Below are 26,481 nucleotides of genomic sequence, written 5' to 3' on the forward strand. Positions count from 1 at the left end.
GTCCCCAACTTGAGTGTCTCAGTTGGGACGCCCAACTATAGTTGGAATCCAGATATCTGTAAATAACTAGTCTTAGTGCAAGACCTTCTCGCGTTAATCAACTATCACAAGTTTTCTCACAAGAGGGCGCTATCATCCCGAATCGTATCGCCCATCGTTCACCCACACGACATCGTGAGAGCGCTTCGGTCGATGATAGCGCCCTCTCGACGGTCGTACGAAAGACTAGTTGCTTACAGATCTCTGTCTCAGCTATAGTTGGGCCGTCCAAATTATAACCAGTCCCCCCAAAAAAGTTGGGACGGAACACTGGCAGCTGAGCCAAGTCGGAGTCGAGTTGGTAACTGAAGTCGGCCCAACCACCGGCAGCAGACGATAAAAACGTCGTGCATTTAATTTTCGGACCCCGCCAAGAAACGAACCATAGAAGCAGTCAAAGGCCGAAAATGAGTTATTATGGTGAGTTATTTCCTGTCATAAAACTAACGGACATTGACAATGTAATGGTTATCTGCAAAGGACCGGTTTTTGTAGGAAAAACAAACTAGTGTAGCGTAGCTGTCACTTTCACTTTTTGTGAACTGGGGAGACACCGGACCGAGTGGACTTGTTCCAGCTAGTCGTCAAAGTGGACGACGAGCGCCGTGTTAAATTCCTCAATCACGGCGTGCCATTCAATTTTTTCAAGAAACGCGCGGTACATTCTATTCTACCTCCTCCTCAATGCACCACCCAACTCCTGGGTTTCTCTGTTTTTCTATATAAGTAATGTTTAGTAATTGTTTGTTTAGGAGATGTTTTGCTGCAATACTCATTTCCCAAAATAAATTCCTTCGAAAAGTCTAAGACGTAAGAGTTAATAACTAAGAAGAGTAGACAACGGTCATTCACCTCACACAGTGTGTGCCAAGCATGCCAAGTTGTTGTGTGAGCAGCCATCGTTTTCACCAAACTCTTCCTAACTTAGGATTAATCTTAGGACGAGTTAAATTCCGTATCCAAAGATGATAGGGAACACTGTACCCATCCTTTTACTTGTCCTAACTCGAGACAGGATTAATCCTAGCGTTTTGTGAAATCGGCTGCAGGGGTGGTAGGCGGGGGGTGGGGGGGGGAGGGGGATTTTTAAATTTTAATCAGAAGGGAAAGATTTCTAAAGATTTTTTATTAGTTTGTCGATGTTCGACTCTTTTCGTCTTTTTCAATATTCCTGCAAACCTCTCTACAGACCAAAGCTATGAGCTAGCTAGCTCTTGGTAGCTAAAAATAAAATGCTAATTGATTGACCTTAGGTCATTCATTTGTTAGGTCATTCATTTGCTTACTGTTTACACTTGTAACTAAACAGCGCCAAAATGTTAGCATGTACCACTCACCACTGCCCCCCCCCCCCCCCCCCCCCCCACTGGTTGTTGTAGCAGGTAACACTTGCCACAATGAAATGGAAAGTGCACAATGGCGGCTTTCCGATGTTTGTACTGTTGGGCCATGTGTTGCAGATTCAAAACCTGAGAATCGACTGTAGATTTTTTAAATAAAAAACATGGAGGAAGAAAAGTTTCATTCCTACCTCCATGATTAATTGATGAAAGTGTTTTCACTTCACAAACAATTCTTTCTTTTGTCATGAAGGATTTTCTTTCTCCTTTTAAAACCTTTTATTAGGTCTTCTTTCAAGTTCCAGTTTTTCAGAAGTTTTTGTTAGGCCTTTTGTACACATTTCAATCCTTTTACAGTATTTTTTCCCCCAGGACTGTTCGGTTGTTTGACTTGTTGTTATCCCACGCTTTACCCCCCCCCCCCCCCCCACCCCACCCCCATCCCACCCCCATCCCCATTAACACTTCAATGCTCTTTTCTTTGCCTAGGATATAACTTTAAATTTCTATAATCTCTGTTTGTAAAGTGAACTGAACAGAATTGACAAGAGTGATAAGTAAATTTTGAGTAAAATTGTACCAAGTGAAGTGTTTTTCCCCCGTTCCTGTGACTGCATTCCATTGAAATTTAATGTTGGGACGTACTGGACCTTTTTCTATTGATCCAAATTACGAATTCTGAAATGTAAGCACTTCCTGTGTAGGTTTAATGTATGTATTTCTGTTGTGGATTCCTTTTTTGTTATTTACATGTAAACTCATAAAAAAAACCTGTTAAAACAGTTCAATTCAAGCTCTTTCTAATAAATCTACCCATAAAATTTAGCTTCCAAAGCTTGCCTTGTTACTACCTGTGATGAATTCAAATGCAGCTTCAAAAGCTTGCCTCCTGGTACTGCCCGTAGTAATGAATTCATGTGCAGTACAGCTTGACGTCAGTATTAAGCTGCAGACTGCACATTATTTAACTGTCTGCTACCCTATTATGTTAATTTGTGATTAGGAGCAGTTTATTTTGGTTACATGTTGAGTGGCCAAGCAGTGCTCGTCTTCTGGCACCTGAATGTTAAATGCATTATTGCTGGGCTTGCAAATTGTTTTGTCTTAGTGCATGCATGTGTCCTGTTAGTGGTTTCCTGAATGAAGAAATGGTTGGTTAAATGCATTCTTTGCACAAATGACATGGCCTTGCTTTTAAGAATTTAAGGCAGGCTCTGTGAAACTAGGGTAATATCTACGGGCACAAGGGTGTGCACCATTATATGGGGGCACTTATGACTAATTAAAGGAACACGTTGCCTTGGATCGGAAGAGTTGGTCAAAACAAAAGCGTTTGTAACCGTTTTTTATAAAATGCATATGGTTGGAAAGATGTTATAAAAGTAGAATACAATGATCCACACAAGTTTGCCTCGAAATTGCGTGGTTTTCCTTCTACTATGCGAACTAACATGGTCAGCCATTTATGGGAGTCAAAATTTTGACCCCCATAAATGGCCGACATGTTAGTCGACGAGGTAAAAGGAAAACCACGCAATTTCGAGTCATGTTTGTGTGGATCATTGTATTCTACTTTTACAACATCTTTCTACCCATATGCATTTTATAAAAAACGGTTGCAAAACGCTTTTCAAAGACCAACTCGACCGATCCAAGGCAACGTGTTCCTTTAAAGTAATACAGTACGTTTCCAATTGCCATTTGCATTTTTCTTAAAGAAGCCACTTTTCAGTACTCTTGTTTTGCCAATTACTAGGCCTACTTTTTTTAGAAGATAATCTGATGTGGATGTAAAAACAAATACATTGTATGCATGTTAATTGACAAAGAATTGTCCAAATATTGAAATTATCACTGGTTGCTTTCCTTGCCTTTCATCTCAGTGGACCCCTGTTCAAATCCCACCTTGGACCGGAGCCTTGTGTTGTGTGGATTGGGTTCAGAAACAGAAACATTTCTTCTTGCTTCCTAGTTACCATCCTGTTATTTTCACTTAGGGTGTTGGGTTTGTAATGAAATAAAATACAACATTTTGAAGGATTTATCTCTTGACCAAGCACCAAGAGGAATGTGCTGTCCATTTGAAGGTTTTTCCCCACCATTTGTACAGTCAGACCCCTGGAGTAACAGAAATAGCAGGACACTAGCCTGATTGATGTCAGAGAAGTTATTTCAAGAACAAGTATGGCTCAAGGATACTGCTGTATTGACCAAAAGTGACAACATTGGCTTGAAAAAACAATTAGTCACAACAAATTTTTCTCTCAGTCTAATTACATATTATGTGAGCCTGTCAGTTTTCACAATAAATAATTGTGTTTACAGAGCTGTGACTTTAAAGTGGAAACTGCATCTTTTGGAAAAAGGTTCATGCAGGGGCTTTCAAGAATGTTATTTTAAAAAATTGTTCAGAATATGGACCCTTACACTTGAGTCACTACTACATGTACTACAAGGACCATTTGATTTTTCTATCATCCCATTTTGGTTATTTCACTTCTATGGTGATTAGGTACCATACCAAATTGTGTTTGTTAGTTACATACTACATGCACTTATGTTCACATATTTAATATAAAATGTGGATGTTCACAAGTGGTTGACTTAGACTGTTTTCGTAATAAAAGAACTGTTTGATAAATTCATGCATGTGCACCTTTTTGAAGTAACACTTGCAGGCATAGAAATCAGTTAAACATGTAGGGGCACTTAGAACCTGATCAGAAATATCACACTTAGTTGTAGTACTGCTAACCACTAGCCAGGGCATTGATCACTGATATCAAGTCTGTTAACACTAACAGCATAAACAGGGGGGGAGTGACGTCAAAGAAATACAATTTGATCTATGGCGGCACCCCGGCCTCACTAGATAACAACCATCACGCTTGACTGCCTCTCCGACCTGCCTCAAACGGTGTCTAATAATAACCTGGTCAATAAAAGAGATGATGTCATTCTGCTATGAGAACCACTTTCACTACTCTGGTGACACTGACAGGTCTCTCCCACGGTAGCCAAGCAAGATGGGCAGATTTAATATAGAGGGTTTCTGTTGTCATACTGTGTTATGGTTGTGTCATGACAGATATTGCTTTGGGCAGGGAGCAGACGGTATGCTTCTTCAAATTACCTTGCATGGGTTTATAATTTGTTATTTTTGACATAATTTGGAAGGAAAGTGTTTATATTTCTCTGAATTGAGTACATTCTGTATGTTTGTATTTAGGTAGTGAAAGATTTCCCTTGTATAGCAGAGCAAAACGCTACACAAAATGTTCCAATTGCTATTTTGCTACTCAATTATCAGCATTCAATGTGCACAAAATAAGTCCTGTCTAAATTTCTTGCTTATGCAAAATTGCTAGACAAAATCGTTCCCTGCTACATAGGTAATGCACAGAGTGTAGCGCTTCTTCAACCATGATATCTTTCCTTCATGAATTTATCACAAAACATACAATTAAGTCATTATTTTTTTAACAATTTTAAAATATATGTTAAATTTTTAAGTTGAGATTTATGGTTGAAGAACCACAAATGGGATTATTAACAGCATACTTCCCAAGAGTATAAAATATACACAACCATGCGACATACAATGTCAAGTCAAAGTTGGGAAAGGTAACTTGACATTAATGTAGTCTGACATGTTCTTTCCATATCCGCAGTTAATATTTCTTTCAGTGTGTCAAAATACTCAAGGCTATTATAAAGAATACAAAGACCCGGTACTCCCACAAAACATTAAATTATACAACCTGCTCCGCAAAAATATTGTGTACACACACACAATACAATTGTGTATGGAAGGAATGCCATGCAGTCTGTAGTCACAAGGTGACTGGTGCGTACTTATCGTCCCATTATGAATGATACACAGTAGAGGGGATTTTCTCAGTGGATTTATGCATTCCAGTGGATTAGCGGAAGGAATCCACAGTGAATGACCACTGATATTAAAGGTACTTACTGTAGTAGGAAGCATAGGGTAGGTCAAGTAGATGGTGTGTGCATGGGTGTGTTGGGTGGTTATATAGCAAGCTAAGTCTCACCTGACTTCATGGGTACAGCAGTACATTTTGTACTTTGATTTTTCTCTCAGTTTTTTAATACTATATGTTATGTAAACAACACTTTAAAAGCTACTGGCTTGCACAATGACATGTCAATTAGTTTACATGAACTTAAACATGAATAAGGAAGCACGCACAGCCTTTTACTAAACTTTGTATGCAACAAAATCAAATTTGTGTTTCTTTTTTTCTCCTTCACAGATCTGTGATCATGGACAATGTCTTACCCACTCTGGTCGGGAAAAGCTGACGGCAAAAGCCACCTGCCTTCACAAAAGGTGAAATCGGTAACAGGAAATTAAGCTATGTGGACTGGGAAGCTGATCAGCTGTGGGCTGAGTATGTAAACAAGAACAGACACATGACGTGAATACTTAACACACCTTTTCAGCGAGTGTGTCATTTACCCTGTGTATTTGGGACAGGTATTGTACATAGGACTTGCTTTATTGTACTACTAGACAAATTATATGCAGTGCGCCTCGTCTGAAAGGCCACGGCAAGTGCATTTTTGATTTGTGATTAAAGGAGACCGGCCCCGGAAACAGTGGATAGGATGTGGTGAAATATGCAGCGATACCTGCTAACATTTCTGGAAGCGTTTAATAGCAGTCAGAAATTCGCCTGGGCAATGCTGATTGATTGATGTTGGGGAAAACTGTATGAGTCAGTAGCGAGTGCGAGTGGACTACGCATTTACATACCTGTGTGAAATGTACATGTGTACAGAGTGTACTACTAGCATCAGTGTGAAAGAGGATGTCTAAGGAAAATGTGCAAGTCTGTGAAATTAAAGAAGATGAGTCCACTTTGTCGAAAACAACGAACATGGGAAATAACGAAAGCTCCACAAATGGAGATGCTCAGTCTGGAGCATCTGTCCATGAGGAAACTGCAGGTGTGAATAAACCCAGCTCGCAGAACAGATCAGCGAGTGTGGATAAACAAGGCCAAGTACATTCTGTTGATGAAGATTCAACAAGATTGACTTGCTCTACAGAAGCAAAGCAGAACGTTGTTGATGAAGTTAAAAAAAATGTCCTTGACAGGTTAACAAGTGTGCCGAGTAATAATCAATTTGATACATCATTGGAACCATCAGAATTGGAGCCAAGTGCTAAAAATGTAATTACTGATCCACATGTAGGTCACAACAGCCATAAATGGGTCACGCATGAAACCCAAAAGTCTGATGCCGCCAGGAGTGTGCAACTGGGCCAACAGCAGTCGGACATGGAAACAACACAAACCCCAAAAGATGCACACCAGCAATCCATAAACCCAGATTTTAATAATCTTGCCTCAGCTGGAAAAACACCCCTGGAAGGCACCAGGTCGGAGGTTAAATCTGAAGCAGACACTTCTGATGCTCAGAGATGTAGGTCGCCCACCCAGAGTAACCATGAAACTTCCAACAATGTGTGTGATTCAAGTAAAGAGAATAAGAACAGCAGTCAACTGATGGCATCAATAGGAGATGAAAAACTTAAACAGCTGGAACAATCGAAAAGTTTCCGATCACCCGATGCAGGCCAAACAAATACAATTGATGGGAGAACCATGGCGGAAGATTCCCCAGCTGCAAATGTCACGGAAAGAGCACTCGAGGCAGTGAGTGATTCGAGGGAACCACTCGTCAACGATGCTGCCGTGGCTACAGAGGGGCGAGAGCAATCAAATGTGAGTGAAATGTCATCCGCAATGAAAAACAGCTCAGATTCAACATCTCATGAATATTCAGGTCACATCGGTATTGCTACACATGCAAGATTGCTTGAAGATGCAGTCAATGCACCATCCATTACTGCGGGAAATACTGTCGGTGAGGAAAGCAAACAAACCGATGGAAAGGTTGTATGCCCCGACAGTTGTGATGGAAATGAAATGAAGCAGACAGAGCAGTCTAGCGGACATGAAACTGAGACAGACACAGTTGTAGACAGTTATGTTGCATCTCCTTTACTATCCACTAGTAGTCTTTCCGAATTAAATTTAGATGAATCTGTTAATGAGGACATAATTAGTTCCAAAGAAAAGGATACTTTACAACTGTCCGGGACAGTGGTTGATGATGAGAGGAGGAAAGTCAAAAAAGATAAGAAACCGCAAGAAGGAAACTCTGAGGACAACGCTGAAAATTCATCCCTTTTTCTGCCAGATGCACTCCTCGATCACAATTTCTGCAATAATAACTCTAAAACCACCCAGCGAATTTTACAAACTTCAGATGTCGGGGACTCAGAAAAAGATGTTGCCGGAGAAGCTTTAATGGAGGCAGAGAAAACTGAGGAGGGAAACTTATGCAAATTTGTGGCTGACAAACAAAACGAAACCTCCAGCAGTCAAGATGTTAGTGTTCCCGGTAACGAGATTTCCTCAAACAATTTGGAGAAGAAAAACATTGTGATAGCCTCTGGGGAAACGGCACAGCCTCCTAATTTGGACACTGGAGACATTAATGCAAGTATAATGACAGATTCACTTAAAACCGCAGTGCAACCAAACCGAGCAAAGCAACTCCCTGAAGCAATCACCGAAGATTTAACAGGAGGAGTGGTTTTGTCATCAAGGAATATTAGTGAAAGTGAGTTTGGAGATGAAAGTAACCCATTGGCGGTACCTGAGGAACATGTACATGTAGACACCGATGCAGTAAATGATGAACAGTCCATAATTACTTTGAATACTTCAGTCGCAGCAAACGAGACTGTTGAAACTTCCGATGACGTTGAAACAAGTCCTTTGGAAGGTTCAAACATAGAAGAATCCATAGAGCTGTCTGAGTGTACTTTATTGGAGACTTCATCCTCTGATCCTATCATCAAAGAACGAACGGACATTGCGACTACAGAAACTTCATCACATACATGTATACCCACTAAACAACCATGTCAAACTTCCAGTGAGGGTCCTGATGTTCAAGAGACAGCTGGGCAACTTACTGCTTCATCTCTTCCAACTGAATCTTTCAGTCAAGTCTCTTTCTGGAAGTGCAGTCTTCCAGTTCTTGCACTCAGTGACCTTGAGAAAGTGTCAGTTGGGGATCCAAATGAAGAATCCAACGTTGTTAGCAAATCTGCCACTGATGAAAACATCAACCAACATCATTTTCTTGTGAAGTACAATCCAGACTTTGTCTATGCACGTAAAAATTTACCAGGCTCCATCGAGAGTCTCGTTCCTTCCAAGTCAAGTGGAACAGAAGAAACTGAGACGTTGGAAGGTGGAGATTCTCCATTGAAGTTTTCTTCCAATGTTAGCATGGCGGACCTGGAGAACATGAAAGGAAGTAACGCGAGTACCCCAAGTACGTCCAGCGGGGAACTCGGTCAGCTAATGGTGCCGCTGTCCATCATGAAGTTGAGGGATTTACATTTTGGTGCTGAGAGCCCCAGCGAGTACTTCGACTGTCGCTCAGACCTGAACGACAGCAAGGATAATCTGGACGATACCTCCAGCCAAGACATGGCGGAATCCATCAAGGGGTCGCTCGATCTTGAGAGTCCAAGTAACGATCAGATGGGAGTCTCGGAAGAAGACGAATCCACTCTTGAAAATGAAAGTGCATTTCAAGAGGCAGAACCAACCTTGTCTCCTGAATCTCAGAACGGATCACCAAAAAGAAGAGCAAGAAGGCTCGCATCTCTCACACGGGAGAAGAGAAAAAAATTCACAAGGGACCGAGAATTCGCAGAGGCCTCTCTGCAAGAGGTGACACCCGACACTCCTGAAACGACAGAGTCCTTGGTACCCAAGGTACAGTGGGGTGCCTTCATAAAGAAACTCCCACCGATGGCGCACCTTTTCTCCTTCTCGGAGAAATGGCAAACCCCTTTAAAGACGAGATCCGCTTCCTTTGATGAGTCTAAACACCTAGAGCATCAGCTGTTAGAAAACGAAATGGAACGAACCGAAGCAGAGTCTGTTTCCTCTGCCAACCTTTCTTTGGATTCAGCCCCGCAGCCACAGAGCGAGGCGAAACGGACCAAGGTACATTTCGACGAGCCTCCTTTATCCGAATCCTCCCAATCAGCTCTTAAGAGACCAGAGACTTTATTCACATTTTCAGCGAAATCTACCCCTGGATTTCCAGCGCGACAGAGGATTATACGCACCAGGTCAGACGGACGTCTGCTGCATGACCTCTCACCCCTATTCTCACCTAATCTCTCACCAGTGAAGAGTCCCAAGGCTTTGTCCCCATGGAGGACATCGCACATCACCCCTGACAAGGAGAGACAGGCTAGACTGGACTTCAAGATTAATTTCAAAGATCAAGCCAATTTCACAGGTGAATATTTTTTATATTTTCTTCCACAAACTTTCCAAACTAAAAAATGTTTTCAAATTAGCTGGACTGTTTAACAAAGTACAATGACTCATCTTAAGATGAGTTGTCAATATTGCTGTAGTGATTTGTAACGTGACATCACACACACCTTGCCTAGTAATTACGATTGAAACACATGTTAAGATCAATCTAACATGTACTTCTTTGTGAAATGGAGCAATTGAATGGCTAAAAAGGAGCAAACCATAGAGGTTACTTATACTCACACAGGCCTTGAAATAACCCGAGGGTGCCCTGGTCTTTTTGCTGTGGCGCCCTTAAATGCAAAGTTCCATTACAAATTTACATTTTCCTCATAGAATGCCTCTTACCAGGGAAATATGCTGTGCTCCTTCAAGAGTGAAGTTCAAGGCCTGAAAGTGAAATGTAAAAATGTTCTTATTTTGTTATTTAGTATTCATATTTCTAATTGCAGAATGACCTTGTGGTGATTATTGAAGCATTTCTTTTTTCTAATGATTATTATTACATGTAGGTCGTAGATTGGTAGATTGGCTTTGTTCAACGACAGTAGAGGAGAAAACTGAGGATCAGCCATCCGTCATGTCTCCTTCTTCTGATGTCCGTTCATCAACTCTGCTTCTCTGTAGTAGCTTGCTGGACATTGGTGTCATCCAACCCCTTGAGGCCAAGACAGGCACCGACAAATTCAAGGTAATACTTTATAGAAATAATATTTTTTTTTTATATATATTTTTTTTAATGCAAGTCGCCAGACACACAAGGCCTATGCCACCTGCTCCTAGGGCTGAAACAGGGAAAAGAAAACAGAAAAGGGATTAATAAATGGTACTGGACAGGAAAAAATAAACTGAACGGTAAAAAAATGAATGAAACGGAGTACAAACAAGGACAGGGTAATTGGTATTGTGACGTCACTCTTTGCTTAGCAATTAAGATTGACACAAAGTTAAGATCAATCTTAGTGCTTTGTGAAATCGAAACAGCTCGAAACGCTAGCGGGTTTCCCGCTAGAAATAATAATGTTTTATTGTCACTTGTAAAAAAAACACACAAAATATTTGTACAGTGAAATGCGTTTGTTGGGTCAACCTTATACAGGCCTGTATGCTTCGTTTTTGAAAGGGCAAGAGCACCAAGACATGGGTGCGTGACGCAGACGCGATTGCGCGTCTGCTTAGTGCACAACTCTATGGCGTTTGCCAACCAACAGGGTCTGTACGAATGCGTGAATGTTATTAGCATATTTCACGGGAAGGGTCCATTGCCTTCGTTGCCTCCATGAAGTATTAGTCCTGCGGCCTATAGACCCCTTGCATATGATGTCACACTAACAAAAGCCCTCACTCATCACTGAGGCCAAAGGAGGCAAATCATTGGGCGATAGCTGTTTTTGTTTCTTGTGCAAACATTTGTGCAATCAGCAAATTCTATTTTCCCATTTGAATGTTTTAATAAATCTCCCCCTCTCTAGATGGACGCAATGTATTGCTGGGCCCAGCACTCTTACCCTCAGACCTACCCTAATGGGGCACCTGTTTCAACCTCTCCGGGTAAGCTGGAGCCCATCTGGCCCCCGCCCAAACCAGAGGAAGGAGAAGCTCATCACGGACTCAAGTACACAGAAGCAGGTGGGTCAAACTTCATAAACACAGAATTTTATCCTCTTTTAAAAAAAATTGTTCTTGTTCCAATTACCTCTCTTTACATTTTGTTCACACTAACAGAATATACATCCTTTCAGTATGTAGGGAAAGAAAGAAGCTCAATGCTTTTGATTTTTTCCCTATTTGACAGACAGAACATTTAACAGTGGACAGACAGTACTAGGGTACAAAAAGCAATAACAGAAAATAAACAGAGTACAGGATGGCAGCAGAAACTAAATAAATGAAGGTTGATTTAAAAAAACTCGTTAGAATACAATTTAAAGTATCTTTTCCTGAATTTCTTGAACTACATGGTATGTATGTTACATCTGTATAGCTGTAGTTTTTCAGCGTACATTGTAATGTGATGAAGAAGAAAACATTTGCAATAACAATAACATCTCTTTATAATGAGATTTGTGAGTTGTTTTTAATGGGAGCTTGTTTACTGTGAGTGCACACTTCACAATGCCACATTCCATACTGTAGAGAGAGTGGGGCCCCATTTCAATGCAACTGTAATTGAATCAGTGAATCAATTAAATCACACATAGAGAGATTGCGGCACAGCTTTACCAAGCTGCAAATGCGAAGGTCTGCAGACTATGCCGCATTAAACCAATAGAGTTTTTTGTGATACAGTACACATGATAAAAGGGGTCATGGCACATCATGAAGGCCTGATGTTCTGCCTTATAGATTTTTTAATCTCTTACCTAAGTCATCGCCAAATTGACAGCCTGCCCCACTGCTAAACAAAACAAGATAGTCTATAATTTGTTTTTACTCGTACACTGATGTGTATAAAAGCTCTGAATGCTCAGTACTTTCCAAGTTCTGTGGAAAAAAAAATCCAACGGCAAAATAACCTCTATTAAAACAAAATTGTCCATTTTGCAATTTAAATGTCATCATTTATCAATTTTATCACGGTGTTGCTGTCTTAAGTCATATGAATTACTTCACTACATGAAAAAGAAGCTGGAAGGGGAATGGTCTTGCCTTTGTGTTGCTAAACATGTATGACACTCACCGCTCCTGATTCCTATAAAAGGTCATGATGAAAGTTTAGAACGGATTTCTGTTTTCTAAACTTCTATGACTGAGAAAAGAAAATGCTAAAGCTTAAATTTTTGTTTTAAAGGGATTGGTTTTTCCTTCTCATGCCAATTGAGTTGACAGTATTTGTTTTTTATTAATTGATTATTTTTTGGCTGAAAGAAAAAAAACACGCAAAACCTGCAAAAATAATTGAAATAATCTGATTTAGTTTCTGTGCCTCAATGTCATGAATGCAGTACTAAAACACAACAATGAAACCATGGTTATTTGAAGCAGTCCATGAGCAATATTGATGTCTTCATAATTGGATTTATTATTCCTGGTCGGGATCCCCCCATGTGTTTTTTTCTCCCTTAATCAATATTCATGTTGTTCCATGCACTCCCTGAGCTAGCCGCTGGTCTAGATGGTTATTGATCAGCTAAATACATGCCTGGATGGTATTTCATTGCCGTGGGCATTGTACAGGCTGAACGCTGAGGATGGAACACTGCAAAATGTGCAGCGTCCTTCAGCGTGACCTTTGTAATGTTAGCTTTTTACATAATTCTGTCTGGTGAAATTATGCAAAAAAAAATAGTTAATGGCCTGACGTTTTGACCCTAGCAGAGTCTTTCGTGAGAGGCTAAATGACAAAAATGCTGAAAATTTTCTCATATTGTTTAGGAAGCTCACAGTTCAATTAAGGATAAATTGGTCGATGATGAAATGCAAGAGGGTGCAATAGTGAATGGGGATAAGTAATTAGTATGATTGATATTACTGGCACCTGAAAGCAAATGATACCGATAGGTACTTGCATGTATACGCTAACGTGACAGATGCAAAATGTTTCCTTTCTATTTGGTTACACCTTTCAGAAGTGAAATTGATCTTGAATGAGTTCAAGTCTTAAATATTTTTCTTATACACAGTATACATACGCCCAAACTTGACCTTGTTCCCCATGAACAAGTTCTCAGATCCAAAGATGATACACAGTATAGACCGTATTGAATAACCAATTTTTTTCCATAAAAGTCGCCATCTTGTAAGTCAAACCTTATGCGCATCCAAACGCGTACATCAACGAAGCACGCAGCACGCAGCATTCCCGGTTAGATTTCTACGGCACATGCACGCACACACCCACGCACACGTGCACAGACCCCATCTTGTAGGGCAGATATTTGAACGGTGACGTCATATTCAATACGGTCTATTCTAAAGACTGAGAGACTCTGAATTACACATCATTTGTTTTGTATCTATTTCTGGCTGATGAAGCCATTCACCTTTGCCCAATCGTCATCTACAAATAGGTCCATGGGACATTCTGGAAATGTTACCGTCTGTTCTGAGTGAGTGTTGTTCTATCAGTCCATGTCATGCACAGCACAAAATCAAACATGTAATATTTTGTTTGCTTTCGGTTGGCTTGTGTAACAAAGCACTTAGTGGTCAAAATTTACCTTTTTTCTTTTACGAAAACAAGCTGCTTCCAGCTGGATGGTTTAATTTGCCGCTGTGCTTTATGGTTGAGATGCTGTCTTATACTACAACATGTGTTTGTTCTGTGATTTGCGTATGGAAATACTTGTATTTGTTGAATTAAAAAGACATAAACTCCCTTCCCCTTTGTCAACTTTTTCACTCATCATTTTTGGCAGTTTTTTTTTCAATAGTACATGTTTGCTGCTTTGAGAATTTCTATTGATGTAGGCAAATTATCAATCAAGTACTTGGGAATTTTGTTTTCTAAGGCAATGTTCTGTTGTCGGTCTTGGCTTTGAGTATTGACTCCTTGCACCCTCTCACAATGCGCGTCCACTGTTATTCCATTTTGGGTGTCAATTCCTTTGCGAATATTTTGACTTCCGAAATTGAGGGCAGAATATGCGCGTGTGAGTGTGCTTTGTGTTGTAAAATGGGTCAATTGGCTAGTCATGCCAACTTTATATCAGCTGTGTCAAAACTTAAATTAAATTTGTTCATAACAAATAGTGCATACTTGTACGTAAAACAAAATACAACTTAATTTTGGTTGGAACAACGAAAAATTGACTAGAGTGGTAGATTGAACCCTACGACCTCCTGCGTAATGTGCTGGTGCTTTACCAACTGAGCTTTCTAGTCCTTTGTGGGTTGGTATCCCTATTTTGTCATAATATTTGTTTAGGGTGCCAGTCGGAAGGCAAACAAAGATGTTGCCAAAATAGGAAGACCGTCAGCATCAGGACTAGATAGATCAGTTGGTAGAGCGCTGGCACTTTTATCCGGAGGCCACGGGTTCAAGTCCCACTCTAGTCAATTTTTATTTATTCACCCCCAAATTGTTGACAAATTCACCCAGTCAATTTTCCTTATCGTATTACTTGATAAAATACACTGTGTATTGTTTCATCAACTTCTGTCAGTTTACCATAAGAGTTGATGTATATGTAATATTTTGCAGTCTTAGGTTGTGTTTTGAAATGTTGCTGCTGAAGTACATGTATATTCTCAGCAGGAAAAATGTGATAGCTCAGTTTAAAATCTTAAACCTAAAGTTGATCTTTTTGTTGTTGCTTCATAGAGCATCAACAGTTTGTCATGGGACTGAAGAAAGAGCACAACCTGGCCCTGGAGAAGATAGAGGTAAGAATATTATTTGCCACAGTTGGATTTCGTGTAGGAAATTCAGGGGTTTTCTTTTATGATTTTCAAAACTTGAGTTGATATGTTGAAATTTGTGCTTATCAATAATAAATGACTATGTCACAAACACCAGACTTCAACCAAAATGTGTTTTTTTATAGCCTCAAACGCAAACGTTTGCTCTTACACGCTGTGGCGCAAAATAAATGGTTAAAGGTATGCATTAAAAAGTGGCAATGTATCATCAACTCAACAAACTTTAAGATATTTGTTTACCTTAATACTAAAATAATGTTTTATGACCACAGATGGAGCACGAGCTGGCTATGTTTGAGCTACGTGGGGAGCAAGCAGCCCAGCTCTGTGACCTAGAACACCAAGTGTCTACCCTCAAGAGCAAGTGGATGGCAGGAGAGACCCTTCACTCAATCAGCGACATGCAGAGAAGGCCAACAGTGGACGTTGGTGTTAACACAGACTGGATGGCGTGCACCAGGCTCGGCCTGCAAAAGCAAATCGAACTCTTTGAAGACATCCAAGGATCAAACGGGGAGAAAGGGGCACCAACCCCTCCCCCACCCCCACCAATGCCTGTAGGGGACTCTATGAGTGTTCATGAATCACCTACGAACCTTGACGGAGTGCCTGGGATACCCAGAGGTGTCCCACCGCCACCGCCACCCCCTCCCCCTCCGCCCTCAGCAATACCACAGCCACCACCACTCCCAGGCAGTATACCCCCACCTCCACCCCCACCCCCAGGGGTACCGGGTGGAGGGCCACCCCTACCCCCACCATTACCACCACCGGGTGGTGGACCCCCTCCTCCCCCTCCACCTCCAGGCAGTTTAATTATTCCCCCTGGAGGATCTGCTTCCCCGTTAGCTTCCAGCACCCCAGTCACGCCAAAGGGACCCGCTAAGCTGATGATAGAACCAACAGTGCAAATGAAGCCATTATACTGGAGCAGGCTGCAGCTGCATAAATTACCTTCCAACGCCCAGAAACAAAGGTGAGCTTTAAGAAGTTTAAATTGAAAATGCAAAACAAAAATTCCAGATTGGAAAGGGAATTTGTCGTTTTTTATAAATGGATAGGAAGTTCTGAGAGTCCTTGTAACCAGAGTAAATAAAATGAAATGAAAAGAAATGGTATGATTTATTTTTGTTCCCTTTTTGTTTAGTGTGGACACTGTGGACACTCTATGGGGTCAGCTAGAAGATCTTCCCATCCCATCTGAGGAGCTTGAAGAACTGTTCTGCAAGAAGATGATGCAGAAGAAGAAGCCATTGGTAGACTCCTTCATCAAACCAAAAGCAAAAAAGGTACTGCCTGAAGTTATTCTCCTGTTTGGTATAGCTGTTGATGGGTCACCAATCCGAACACCAAGCAGTGTGCACTTCTTGTGACTGCTTCATTACCTTCCTTGAACCATTTGTGACTGGTCTCCTGCTATGCTTAGCAGAAAACTGTTATTAAGGTGCTCCATGAAATTGGGCCCAGTTCACCAGAACAGTCCTTAAAGCCATTGGATACTTTCGATAAACAGTATTGTCCAAGGCCCACACTTCGTGTATCACAACTTCTATATTAAATAACAAACCTGTGAAAATTTAGGCTCAATCGGTCATCGGAGTTGGGGAAAAAATAACGGGAAAACCCACCCTTGTTTCCGCACATTTTGCCGTGTCATGACATGTGTTTAAAATAAATCTGTAAGTCTCGATATCGAGAATTGATATTGTTTTAATGTTTTTTCAAAAAGTAAAGCATTTCATGGAATAATATTTCAAGAGAAGTCTTTCACCATTACCTTCTGTAAACCCTGTAAGTTATTTGTAAATCTTTTTTTTTCCTGTACCGAAAGTGTCCAATGGCTTTAAAGACAACATATACCTTGGGTTTTTGGAAGCGTTCGATTGTTTTAACCCTATATAAAAGTGTATAATGGTTGCGTTTTTGAGATGTCGCTGTAAATCCGGATTGAATATGTTCACGCTGAAATATTCCCTAAAGGAATACACAATCTGAGAAGCATTACTGACAGTAACGCTGCTCAAATTTTTGTGCATAGAAACTGATATCTTTTTTGCGTAACCACATAACTTCAAAGTTAAATATTTCTTTAGGCTTTAAACCAAAAGTTTTTATTGTCATTCATTTTTTTTTTTAAGTGATGGCCAAACTCAAACAGAATTAATCCAAACTTGCCCATGAATTCTGATTAGTTCAAGTGGTCAAGATAAAATTTAAGTCTGAATTTCATTAAAACATAAGAATTGATTTGGGGTTGTCTGGCACCCTTGAACAAAGGTGCTGACAAAAATAGGGAAACTGCCAACATAGGGCTAGATAGCTTAGCGGTGGAGTGCCGGCACGTTAATCCGGAGGTCGTTGGTTAAAACTCCGCTTTAGTAAATTTTTCACTGTTAAACCCTGAATCATTTTCACTTGTGGTTCAACACCTAAGTTAAACTTTCTCTACCTCTCGCATCCAGGGTGTGAAATTACTAGACAGTAAGCGTTCCCAAGCCGTCGGGATCTTCATGTCGAGTCTTCACGTGGAGATGTCTGATATCAGTCAGTCTGTCCTCAATATGGAAACAACCGTCTTAGATCTGGAAAACTTGGAGTCTCTTTATGAAATCGTAAGTGTTAGTTACTCTCTCGCAGCTTTGCGCAGCTCAACATCAGTCAAACAAAGTGATATTGGAAGCTTTGCATGGTGTGAATAATATTAAGTATTAATTATGAATAAATAGTAAACTGGCAGGTGTTTTTCTTCTGAAGACGAGCAAAACCAACTCTTTTCAAGAGCCTCAAGAGAGATTTAATACATGGTTGTACATGCAAGTTTACTACTTATTTATAAATCAAACCATATTCTGTAACTCTGGAAAAGGACATGATAACATTGAAATGCTATTCAAATCTTGAACATAAAACCAAAAAGGGAAAGACACAGCGTTTTGTTTTATCCAGCAATGACTTACAGACTCATCGATCTACTCATTCATTTACAAATATTTGAGTTTGATATTAATAGACCCCTTCATTGACCTTGAGGGCGCTGTTTGTGCTTCACATGCAAGGGGTCTGATGTAAAAGCATTGATTCAGTTAGAACACAGCTCTTGCCAGTTCTGTATTCTGGTTGGCTGCAACATGGTCACTAATATAGGCTAGTCTAGAGATTTGTGCCTCTGTGAACTAGACGCGCATGCATGTTTTGCGGGAAATAGTCCCCAAAGCGGGCAATAGACTTAAACATTTTTTACTGGTTACATTGCCCTCTTCTTATTTTATATTTTTGATGGAGGTGTGTTATAAATCGTATATAGACTGGCATGATTCAGTCACTAGAGTATGTCTTTATTTCCCCCCTCTGGCTTCTGAGTGACCAGAAGAGGGACCTAATTCCCTCTTCTGGACACTCACAGTCCCTCGGGGGGGGGGGACTAGACATACTGTATTGACTGAATCATGCCAGTCTATATGTGTATAATATTTCATGTTTCTTTTTGCAGAAATTGTTTGCATATCTACATGTATGCCTTGAATGGTTGAACATGAGAAACCCAAGTGATAGTGCTATTGTTAGCCTAATTTTGTTTTCTTTTGTAACTTTGTGTGTAGAGACATCAAGATGATGAGTTGAAGACCATCAAAGCCCATTTGGCCAAAGAATCGGACGAACCCCTGGACAAACCAGAACAGTAAGTTCAAACTTTTCCAGCTGATCATTGAAGATTGAAAAAGACACTACAAAGTTTTCCTGTGCCTGGGGTTGATTTCACAAAGCACTAAGATTCATCTTAAGACGGCAAAATTACCATAGTGATTTGTATTGTGGCACCACACTTTGCTTAGCAACTAAGATAGGTTTGTATTTAAGATCAATCTAAGCGCTTTTTGAAATCGAGCCCTGGAGGTTTTCTCTTAGTATGCAGTTGCATGCCTGCCGTATAGATTAACTAGAAATGCATCTTGGCGTGAAAGGAAACACACTTTTGAGAGGTTTGTTAAAAAGCTCCATTAAATTAACTTGTCTTGTTCCACACATATACCTGTCCTTCACTGAACTCAGTAAGGTGACTGTCTGACCTTGTGACGTCATATGTACAAGGGACCGAGTACACATTTTTAGCAATTATATTTCTTACAAAACTCATTTGAATATATCTATTCAATGTCACACCCCAGATTTCTGTATGAGCTCTCCCAGATACCGAACTTTGCTGAGAGAGTTTACTGCATGACCTTCCAGGCTTCATTCAAAGAAAACCTGACGTCGTTGAGAACCAAGCTCGGCAATGTTCAATTTGTGTGTGAGGTATGTAACAGACAAGAACAAATTATCTTTATATTCCCCTTGTACTTTATTAGCAAACGATGTATTTTGGTTGTGCACAAACATATTTGTATATAACAATGTATGAATACTTTAGTTACAATTGTCGTGGTTGTCACATTTCAAAAAAATTTACTAAGTTGGAAGTTGTCACATTTCAAAATAATTTACAAATTGCATTACTTGCCTCTTTCTTCTAAGAGTTTTTAATTTTGGCCCTTTTTAACGTTGTATTTTGCTGTCTTCATATAATTTCTGTTCTAAGCATTTCATTTCACTCTTGCAGAGATATTCTTACCTTTTACACATAGTGGTTGAGTTCATTGTACTGATTGTAAAATTTATACAACCTAAAATCATAACTAATATTGTAATAATGTATGTGACAAAATGATGATTACAGTTTGCTTGATACGCTGATGTTCTTTGATGTGTTGAAGGATATTTGAAATGTTGTTACTAATCTTTCCTTCTGATCTTCCTGGTAGCTTCTTCCACAAATATATCACTGACTGTAATGCTTCTCAGATTTAACTTTTGAGGCATACAAATTGATGTCTTTTTACATTACCACGTTACTTCGAGGTGAAAGGTGTTTATCAAAATGCTTTATACTATCGAAAGGTGCTGTAGGCTTCTAACCAGTTCATTTTAAGTGTGATTACCAAATGTGTACCTTCTCTTCAAATAGTCTGGCCCATTTCTTTTGTCAAGTTACAACAAGTATGAATAATCAACAATGCATAAGACACGAAAGTGACAAAAGTGGCTGTATTTTGATTAACTCTTTATAATTTTTGTCAATGTAGGTTCTATTGACCAGCAAGGGAGTGAAGAAGGTTCTAGGTCTGATTCTTGCATTTGGTAACTACATGAATGGAGGGAACCGGACCAGGGGCCAGGCTGATGGCTTCGGTCTGGATATTCTTGCTAAGCTCAAAGACGTCAAGAGCCAGGTACTAACTGCTTACTTAAGCCCTTTTCCTACTGTATCTCTTTATCGCTTTGGAATACAGCCCTGGGAAGGCCTGTGTCTTTTTTTACTTTACGGTGACCCTGGCGCACTTTCACACTGTGTCATGTTTCAAGATTACAGAGTTTTACCTCAGGAGCAGGGGTGGGGCCGGGTCAGGGTTTTTTTTAGAGGCATTTTTTTTTATTGTACGTGTAAATATAATGGGTAATAATCCATCTTTTAAATACTTACTTTGCAGGATAACAAGATCTCTCTACTTCAGTACATCGTCTCCTACTATGTGGATAAAATTGATGAGGTACGCAAGAAATTATCACTTTCTGTCTTTTGTGTTCCTCAATAGACCTATTTCGTGAAAATTCATAATTGCTGTAGGGAGATGTCGTGGCTAAGGGGTCTGGTGCATTGGACTCGGAAGTCTGGTGTTGTCAAACACTTCAAACAAAATGTCTTTGTCCTTAGGATGGGGCAATAAACTGTAGGTTTAATGTGTTTTGTAATGCACGTAAAAGAAAAAACAAGTACCCGTATGTTAGGAAAAACAGGTTCTGCTTCTGTGTTTTCCATCATGCTTGTTATTCATTCCAAGGTACTATATAAAAGGGTCTTATGATTCAAACATAACTTTCCATTACTGTAAACAAAATTAGTAGCGACTTGATACGCCCCTTGGGTTTGATAAAGCACTGTAATATACTTATGCTACTTATAAGGTAGCAAGCCATTGTGATGAATGCTTTTAAAACTTTCTTTTTCTTATTCGGATTTGTATTTGTAACTTCAATGATGGGTTGTTTGTGAAAAGTCTATACCTTTATTAGTATTAGAAGTTGACCCACAAAATTTGAAGTGTAAAACAGGGGCAAATGCCAAAAATAGAAACAATCTGCAAGACAGCCAAGGTTCAGAGATTTGTGTATTATTACATTTTGAAAATGCCAACCATTATTGTAAGTGCATCCTGTAAGTTATTATTATTATTTTTTGTTTTACTTCTAGCATGCTGGGACAGAGGAGGCGGTATTCCCCCTACCAGAACCAACAAAGGTCAACCAAGCTGCACTGGTGAAGTTTGAAGATCTTACAAAAGATCTCAACAAAATCAAGAGAGATCTCAAAGGTATTTGGATCTCAAAAGCTATTTGGATCAGCTGAAACTTTCCTTCTCTTTAGTTCACACGATTCTAGCTCTCTCTTTCTATACCTTCTCCCTTTACTTCCTTTGCCTTAAATCATTCCTTAAACCTATATTTGAGACATCATACAGCTTGGTGTCTAAACCTGTCTGGACCAGTCATTAATGTTTTGTCGTGGTGATAGCCGAGTGGCGGTCGTAATAGCATAATAACAATTAGCTCTCCAGGATCAAAGATTGCTTTCGTGAGACCACTCCTCTCCTACGAGGCTGCCAACTACCCCCATTTTAGTCTCGCGGGGGGGCCGGCGGTCACTTGAGAACATCGCCAGTGTCGCAAGAACCGCAGATAGAGCGGAATGCTATCATCATGAAAACATTTAACGACTTGTCCACAAGCCTTCTTGGTGTCTAGTAATGCCAAAAATTTTGGTTAGTTTTCTGTTCTCTTTGACCCTTGTCACTTCAAAACTTGTGTGACTTGTTTTTAATGACTCATATTGCTGCAAATTTCCAATCTTTTAATCTTTTTGTACACATTATTCTCTACTTTATTTCTTTCCATTTGTTAATTCTTAAAAGTAGTGTTTGAATGAGTATGATCATATTGGAAAATTTTCATTCAGCCTGCCGCTTCTTATTCTCTTCAACATGTTCAATATCTTATGTAATTAACTGAATGTATGAATCTTTTCTCCCATAACTTGTGAAGGCAAAGTTGTCAGAGTCTTCAAGAGCAATTTGTTTGTATCATTTATCATCTACTGTCTTTATTTCTTTCCAATTTATAATCTTAATGATTCAATCATTGGCAAATCTTCATTCAGCCTGCTGCTTCTTATTCTCATCCTTGATCCAACTTTAACTTATGAATCTTTTCTCCCAATACTCCTAAGGTTGTGAAGGTAAAGTTGCCAAAGTCTTAAAGAGCTCTGCCGAGGAACATCTTCAGCCCTTCAAGGACAACATGGACGCTTTCTTGGATCAGGCCAAGGAAGATATCACTATAACAGAAGAGAAACTTCATACGACGGTTGCCAAGTGAGTCTTATTTAAGCAAACTTCCTCCAGTTGAAAAATGTTGTTGTGTCAGTGCAAAAACACTGTCTCCGGATTTTCTAATAACTTGAGCCCTTTTCACTCTTAGCATTTTTCAAGATCTTAAAGTTGCCATTCTTTGATTCTGACCCACACAGGTTTGACCATCTCTCGTCGTCTTACTGCGTCAACCCTAAGAGTAACGAAGACCTCACCCCTAATTATCTATTCAGTCTCTGGGCTCCCTTATGCAGAGACTTCAAAGATCTCTGGAAGAAAGAACAGCATGGCATTGCCAAGAAAAGGTAAGTTCTCAGGTCATTTGATGTTGCCTTCATTTGAGGTCTATAGATGGATTATACATAGCGTCATCGGTTTTATCTTTGATGTAAAACAATGGAAAAGTGCACTCGTGTGCGGGCTGTGCATGACTCTCAGCCAAGGGTAGCCTTGCATGCGTACACGTTTCATCAATGATGTCGGCCAATGCAAGTTGTCCTTTCCTGTGTTGTAAAAGTTGTGCACAAAATCTTTGGATCTTGGCACATTTTTGCGGGAAATATGCCCAGTGCCAAAATCAGGCTCTTTTAAAAAACATAAACTGACATTGAAAGTAAAGAGAATCAAAACATCTTTTTTGATATCAATGCGGTATGGTGCTTTAAACGTACTATTTATTGAGAACCACGTGCATAATATGCAACGTACCTACAGACACCCATCTTGTCTGCCATTTTGGGGGTCAATGTGGGAGTCAAAATGTGCAGAAAGGAATTGACTCCCAGGAGGCAGAAATGGTAGATGCATTGTTCGGAGGTGCATGCAGCATTGTGCAAGGCCCTTAATTGAAAGCTCTTATCCTTATCTATTTGATATGCATATGTCCCCAGTTTTGAGCTTTGGCAAGAGGTGCCCAGTTATATCATGGGGAATATTGTATGGTATAACAGCTTGAGGATGTGTGTCTTTATTGCATATCCACATTGTCTTGGATAGTGTTTGAATTATACTTTAACTGTGCTTTTTCTACTTGCATAACAATGTATCTATGTATTTGTGTGAAATTTTGTTCCTGATTTGTACTTTTGTGTGATACATTGCTGTTCTTACTTGTATTTTGTTTTTACTCTATTGTGCTGATTTTTCATGATTGTATTTTATTGTAATGCTCTTGTACATATTTATCATGAGATGTGTTTACTAAATGTGGTATTATTATTATATATTGAGATTGAGTTCAGTCTGTGCAGGATTGATTTTCTTTAATTGATTTGATTTGATTTGATGATTTTATTGATTTTATTTGATATCTTGATTTGATTGTGATTTTATCAGCTGCACTGTATTTTCTATGAACATTATAAACAGCTTGTGTCTAACCGTTTTTCTTTATTTTTTCCCCCTTCCCATCCTCCTTCCTGTAAATTACTCTTTAAAACTCTCTTGTATCTAATTTGTGGTTCACATATTTGACTCTAATGTGTATATGACTCTTAAGTATATTCTTGTATATTGCTGCATTATAATTTAAGACGAAATGTTATAATATGTATTATTTTATATTTATATTACTTTACCTGCACTGATTTCTTTTCAACTCAACTTGCACAGTAGCTCTAAATATTAAGTTATTGATTACAATGTCATTTTAAACCAAAATTTAATAGCTAGTATGACTTTAAAATATTTAATGAATACCTAATAAGTATTATTAAGTAAGATAGATAGCAATACAATTTGACTTTAATGAAGAACTTAGGATTTTGTTTTGTTTATGTTTTTTAACACTTTCTTTGAACTCTTGACTTCCTCAGACTTCGTGAGGCTCAAGAGAAAGTGAAGCAAAAACAAGAAGAGAAGAGAAGCTCAGTCATCATAAAGAAGAGTAACAAGAAAGCTGGGGGCTTGGTAAGAGGAGCTTTTATTTAATTTGTACTGAAAGGGATTGTATGCATTTGGTAATCATTCTCATAATTAATGGCAATAAAAACTTGTTGTCAGAAGACTACAGCAGCTTCCGAGAATCATTTTGAGAATCATTTCACTTTGAAGTAATGTGGTTATTGAAAAAGATATCAGTTTTTGTGCCTCAAAACTCAAATCTGGGAAGTGTTACTGTCGGAAACGTTTCTCAGATTGTTTATTCCTATCGGGGGTTATTCTTCCCATGCAGACATATTTGCAGGATTTTTTATGATATCTCAAAAACACAACCACCTTTTGAAATGTCATTTTCACATGATAGTTTTATGGACATTTATATAGGATGAAAACAATCAAACAGTTCAAAAAACCAAAGGTAAACTTAAACACAGTTTCGTTAAATGTGTTGTTGCTTTGTGTATTTGCAGAAAGCAAAATTAGCAGCAAAGGCAAGCTCGAGTACTAAGAGTTGATCCCATCCAGTCGTCACTGAGAGCATTCAGCCCAAGTTGAGGTAAAGTCAAATAAGTGCCTAGACAAGATCTGGACAGTTTCCACAGGAGGGGGCTGACGAGAAAAAAAACCCAGGTTGAAGTATGTAAAGCAAGTGTTTTGCAAGAGAAAAATAGTTTAAACATTGGTTTTATTGTAGGGTACATGTTATAATTCCAACTTGATGATTGTCCCAACTATAGTTGGGCATGCCCCAACACTATGACCCAGCTTAAGTTACTGTGTATTCTCTTTAGTAATTCTGCAGAATTGGCTACTCGAACCTGAGTAGTTGTATTCTGTTCCTCAACTCATTAAATTGTAGCTCTTACCTTAGACTGACTTTAAAGGACTATACTGTATTGTTGATACTGGTACTCGTCAAACTGTACTCAACTAATAGTCTGTTCTACAGTGCATGTCCTTCCAGTTGTAATGCTTTTAAAAAAACACTTCAAATCTTGTTAGAACAATTTTTCGGAGATAGAAAACAGTATTAGCAACTGGAAAAAAACGTAATATATACACACAGTGTTTGAAAAGCCCATGCAAGAATGTATTCAGATATCTGCCATCCATAGTATCTACTAGTACAATGAAACATTTACAGCTGTTGAGGCTCCAGACTGTTTTGGCGTAAACTTTATTCTGAGGTCGAATACACCTGTGTACTACGTAGACAGTACTATATCAAACCCGGTGATAAAGGTTCAGTGGAACAACTTTTTACTTGGGCTATTTGAATGATGGCTTTAGTAAAAGTTCAGCAACTCAATCTTCTTGCATAGCCGTGCAATATAGGTTTTATCACCACTTCATTCTGCGAATCTAGAGGATTAACGCATACTTAAAGATAAAGTTTTATACTTGGAGGCTCCACCCAATTAAGGGTTTTTGGTGTATTCTTTGAAAAAAACACTGGAGCGGAAACTAAGATCATAATTGTGAAGAAAATGTGATGTAGTATTAAGGCGTTTTGAGGCGTCTGAAAATGTAAATTACGTTCTTTGTACATAAAGCCAAAAGGAAAAGATATTTTTATACGAGGATGTTTACAACAGAGTGAATTAATGATTCAAGAGAGTCATTCTGAATGGTGCTTTAAATGAAGACAACAACGATAATGTTTATTGTGGGAAAGTTTTGTACGATAGGCTGGTTTTACCATGTCGTTATTATCTGTCACTCAGTGACGCTCAAGGCACTTTAAGATACAGTATTTTCCTGCAAGATTTGGAATTGCGTTCGCAAGTCTTACAAGAAATAAGTTGATTTTTGAAAATTTTTCCCTGTAGTATTTTTACTAGCTCTACAGGTATTCAAGCTTATAATCTACATTTTGAGAAATCAACAAGTACATGTCAAAAAGCTTTAGTCACTGGGGTGATGATGAAAATATAATGTCTTTGTTGTATCTATTTCGTTATTTTTTTGGGAGGGTGGGGGTATTGATAGGGCACATGATTATATAAT

General features: G+C 39.2%; 1 protein-coding gene across 1 annotated transcript; it reads left to right on the top strand.

Annotated features, from left to right (window-relative positions):
- The first annotated feature begins 353 nt into the window (after positions 1-353).
- On the top strand, positions 354-26,481 carry LOC139946852 (uncharacterized). Its single transcript, XM_071944596.1, has 17 exons — positions 354-459; positions 5,657-9,746; positions 10,282-10,460; positions 11,242-11,398; positions 15,033-15,094; positions 15,403-16,106; positions 16,278-16,419; positions 17,593-17,742; positions 18,730-18,809; positions 19,297-19,426; positions 20,254-20,400; positions 20,659-20,718; positions 21,420-21,540; positions 22,452-22,596; positions 22,752-22,898; positions 24,408-24,501; positions 24,945-26,481. The coding sequence occupies exons 2-17, from the start codon at positions 6,215-6,217 to the stop codon at positions 24,987-24,989; spliced, it is 5,895 nt and encodes a 1,964-aa protein (XP_071800697.1). The 5' UTR covers positions 354-459; positions 5,657-6,214; the 3' UTR covers positions 24,990-26,481.

The sequence above is a fragment of the Asterias amurensis genome, chromosome 1 (genome assembly GCF_032118995.1).
Source record: "Asterias amurensis chromosome 1, ASM3211899v1".
NCBI lineage: Eukaryota > Metazoa > Echinodermata > Asteroidea > Forcipulatida > Asteriidae > Asterias > Asterias amurensis.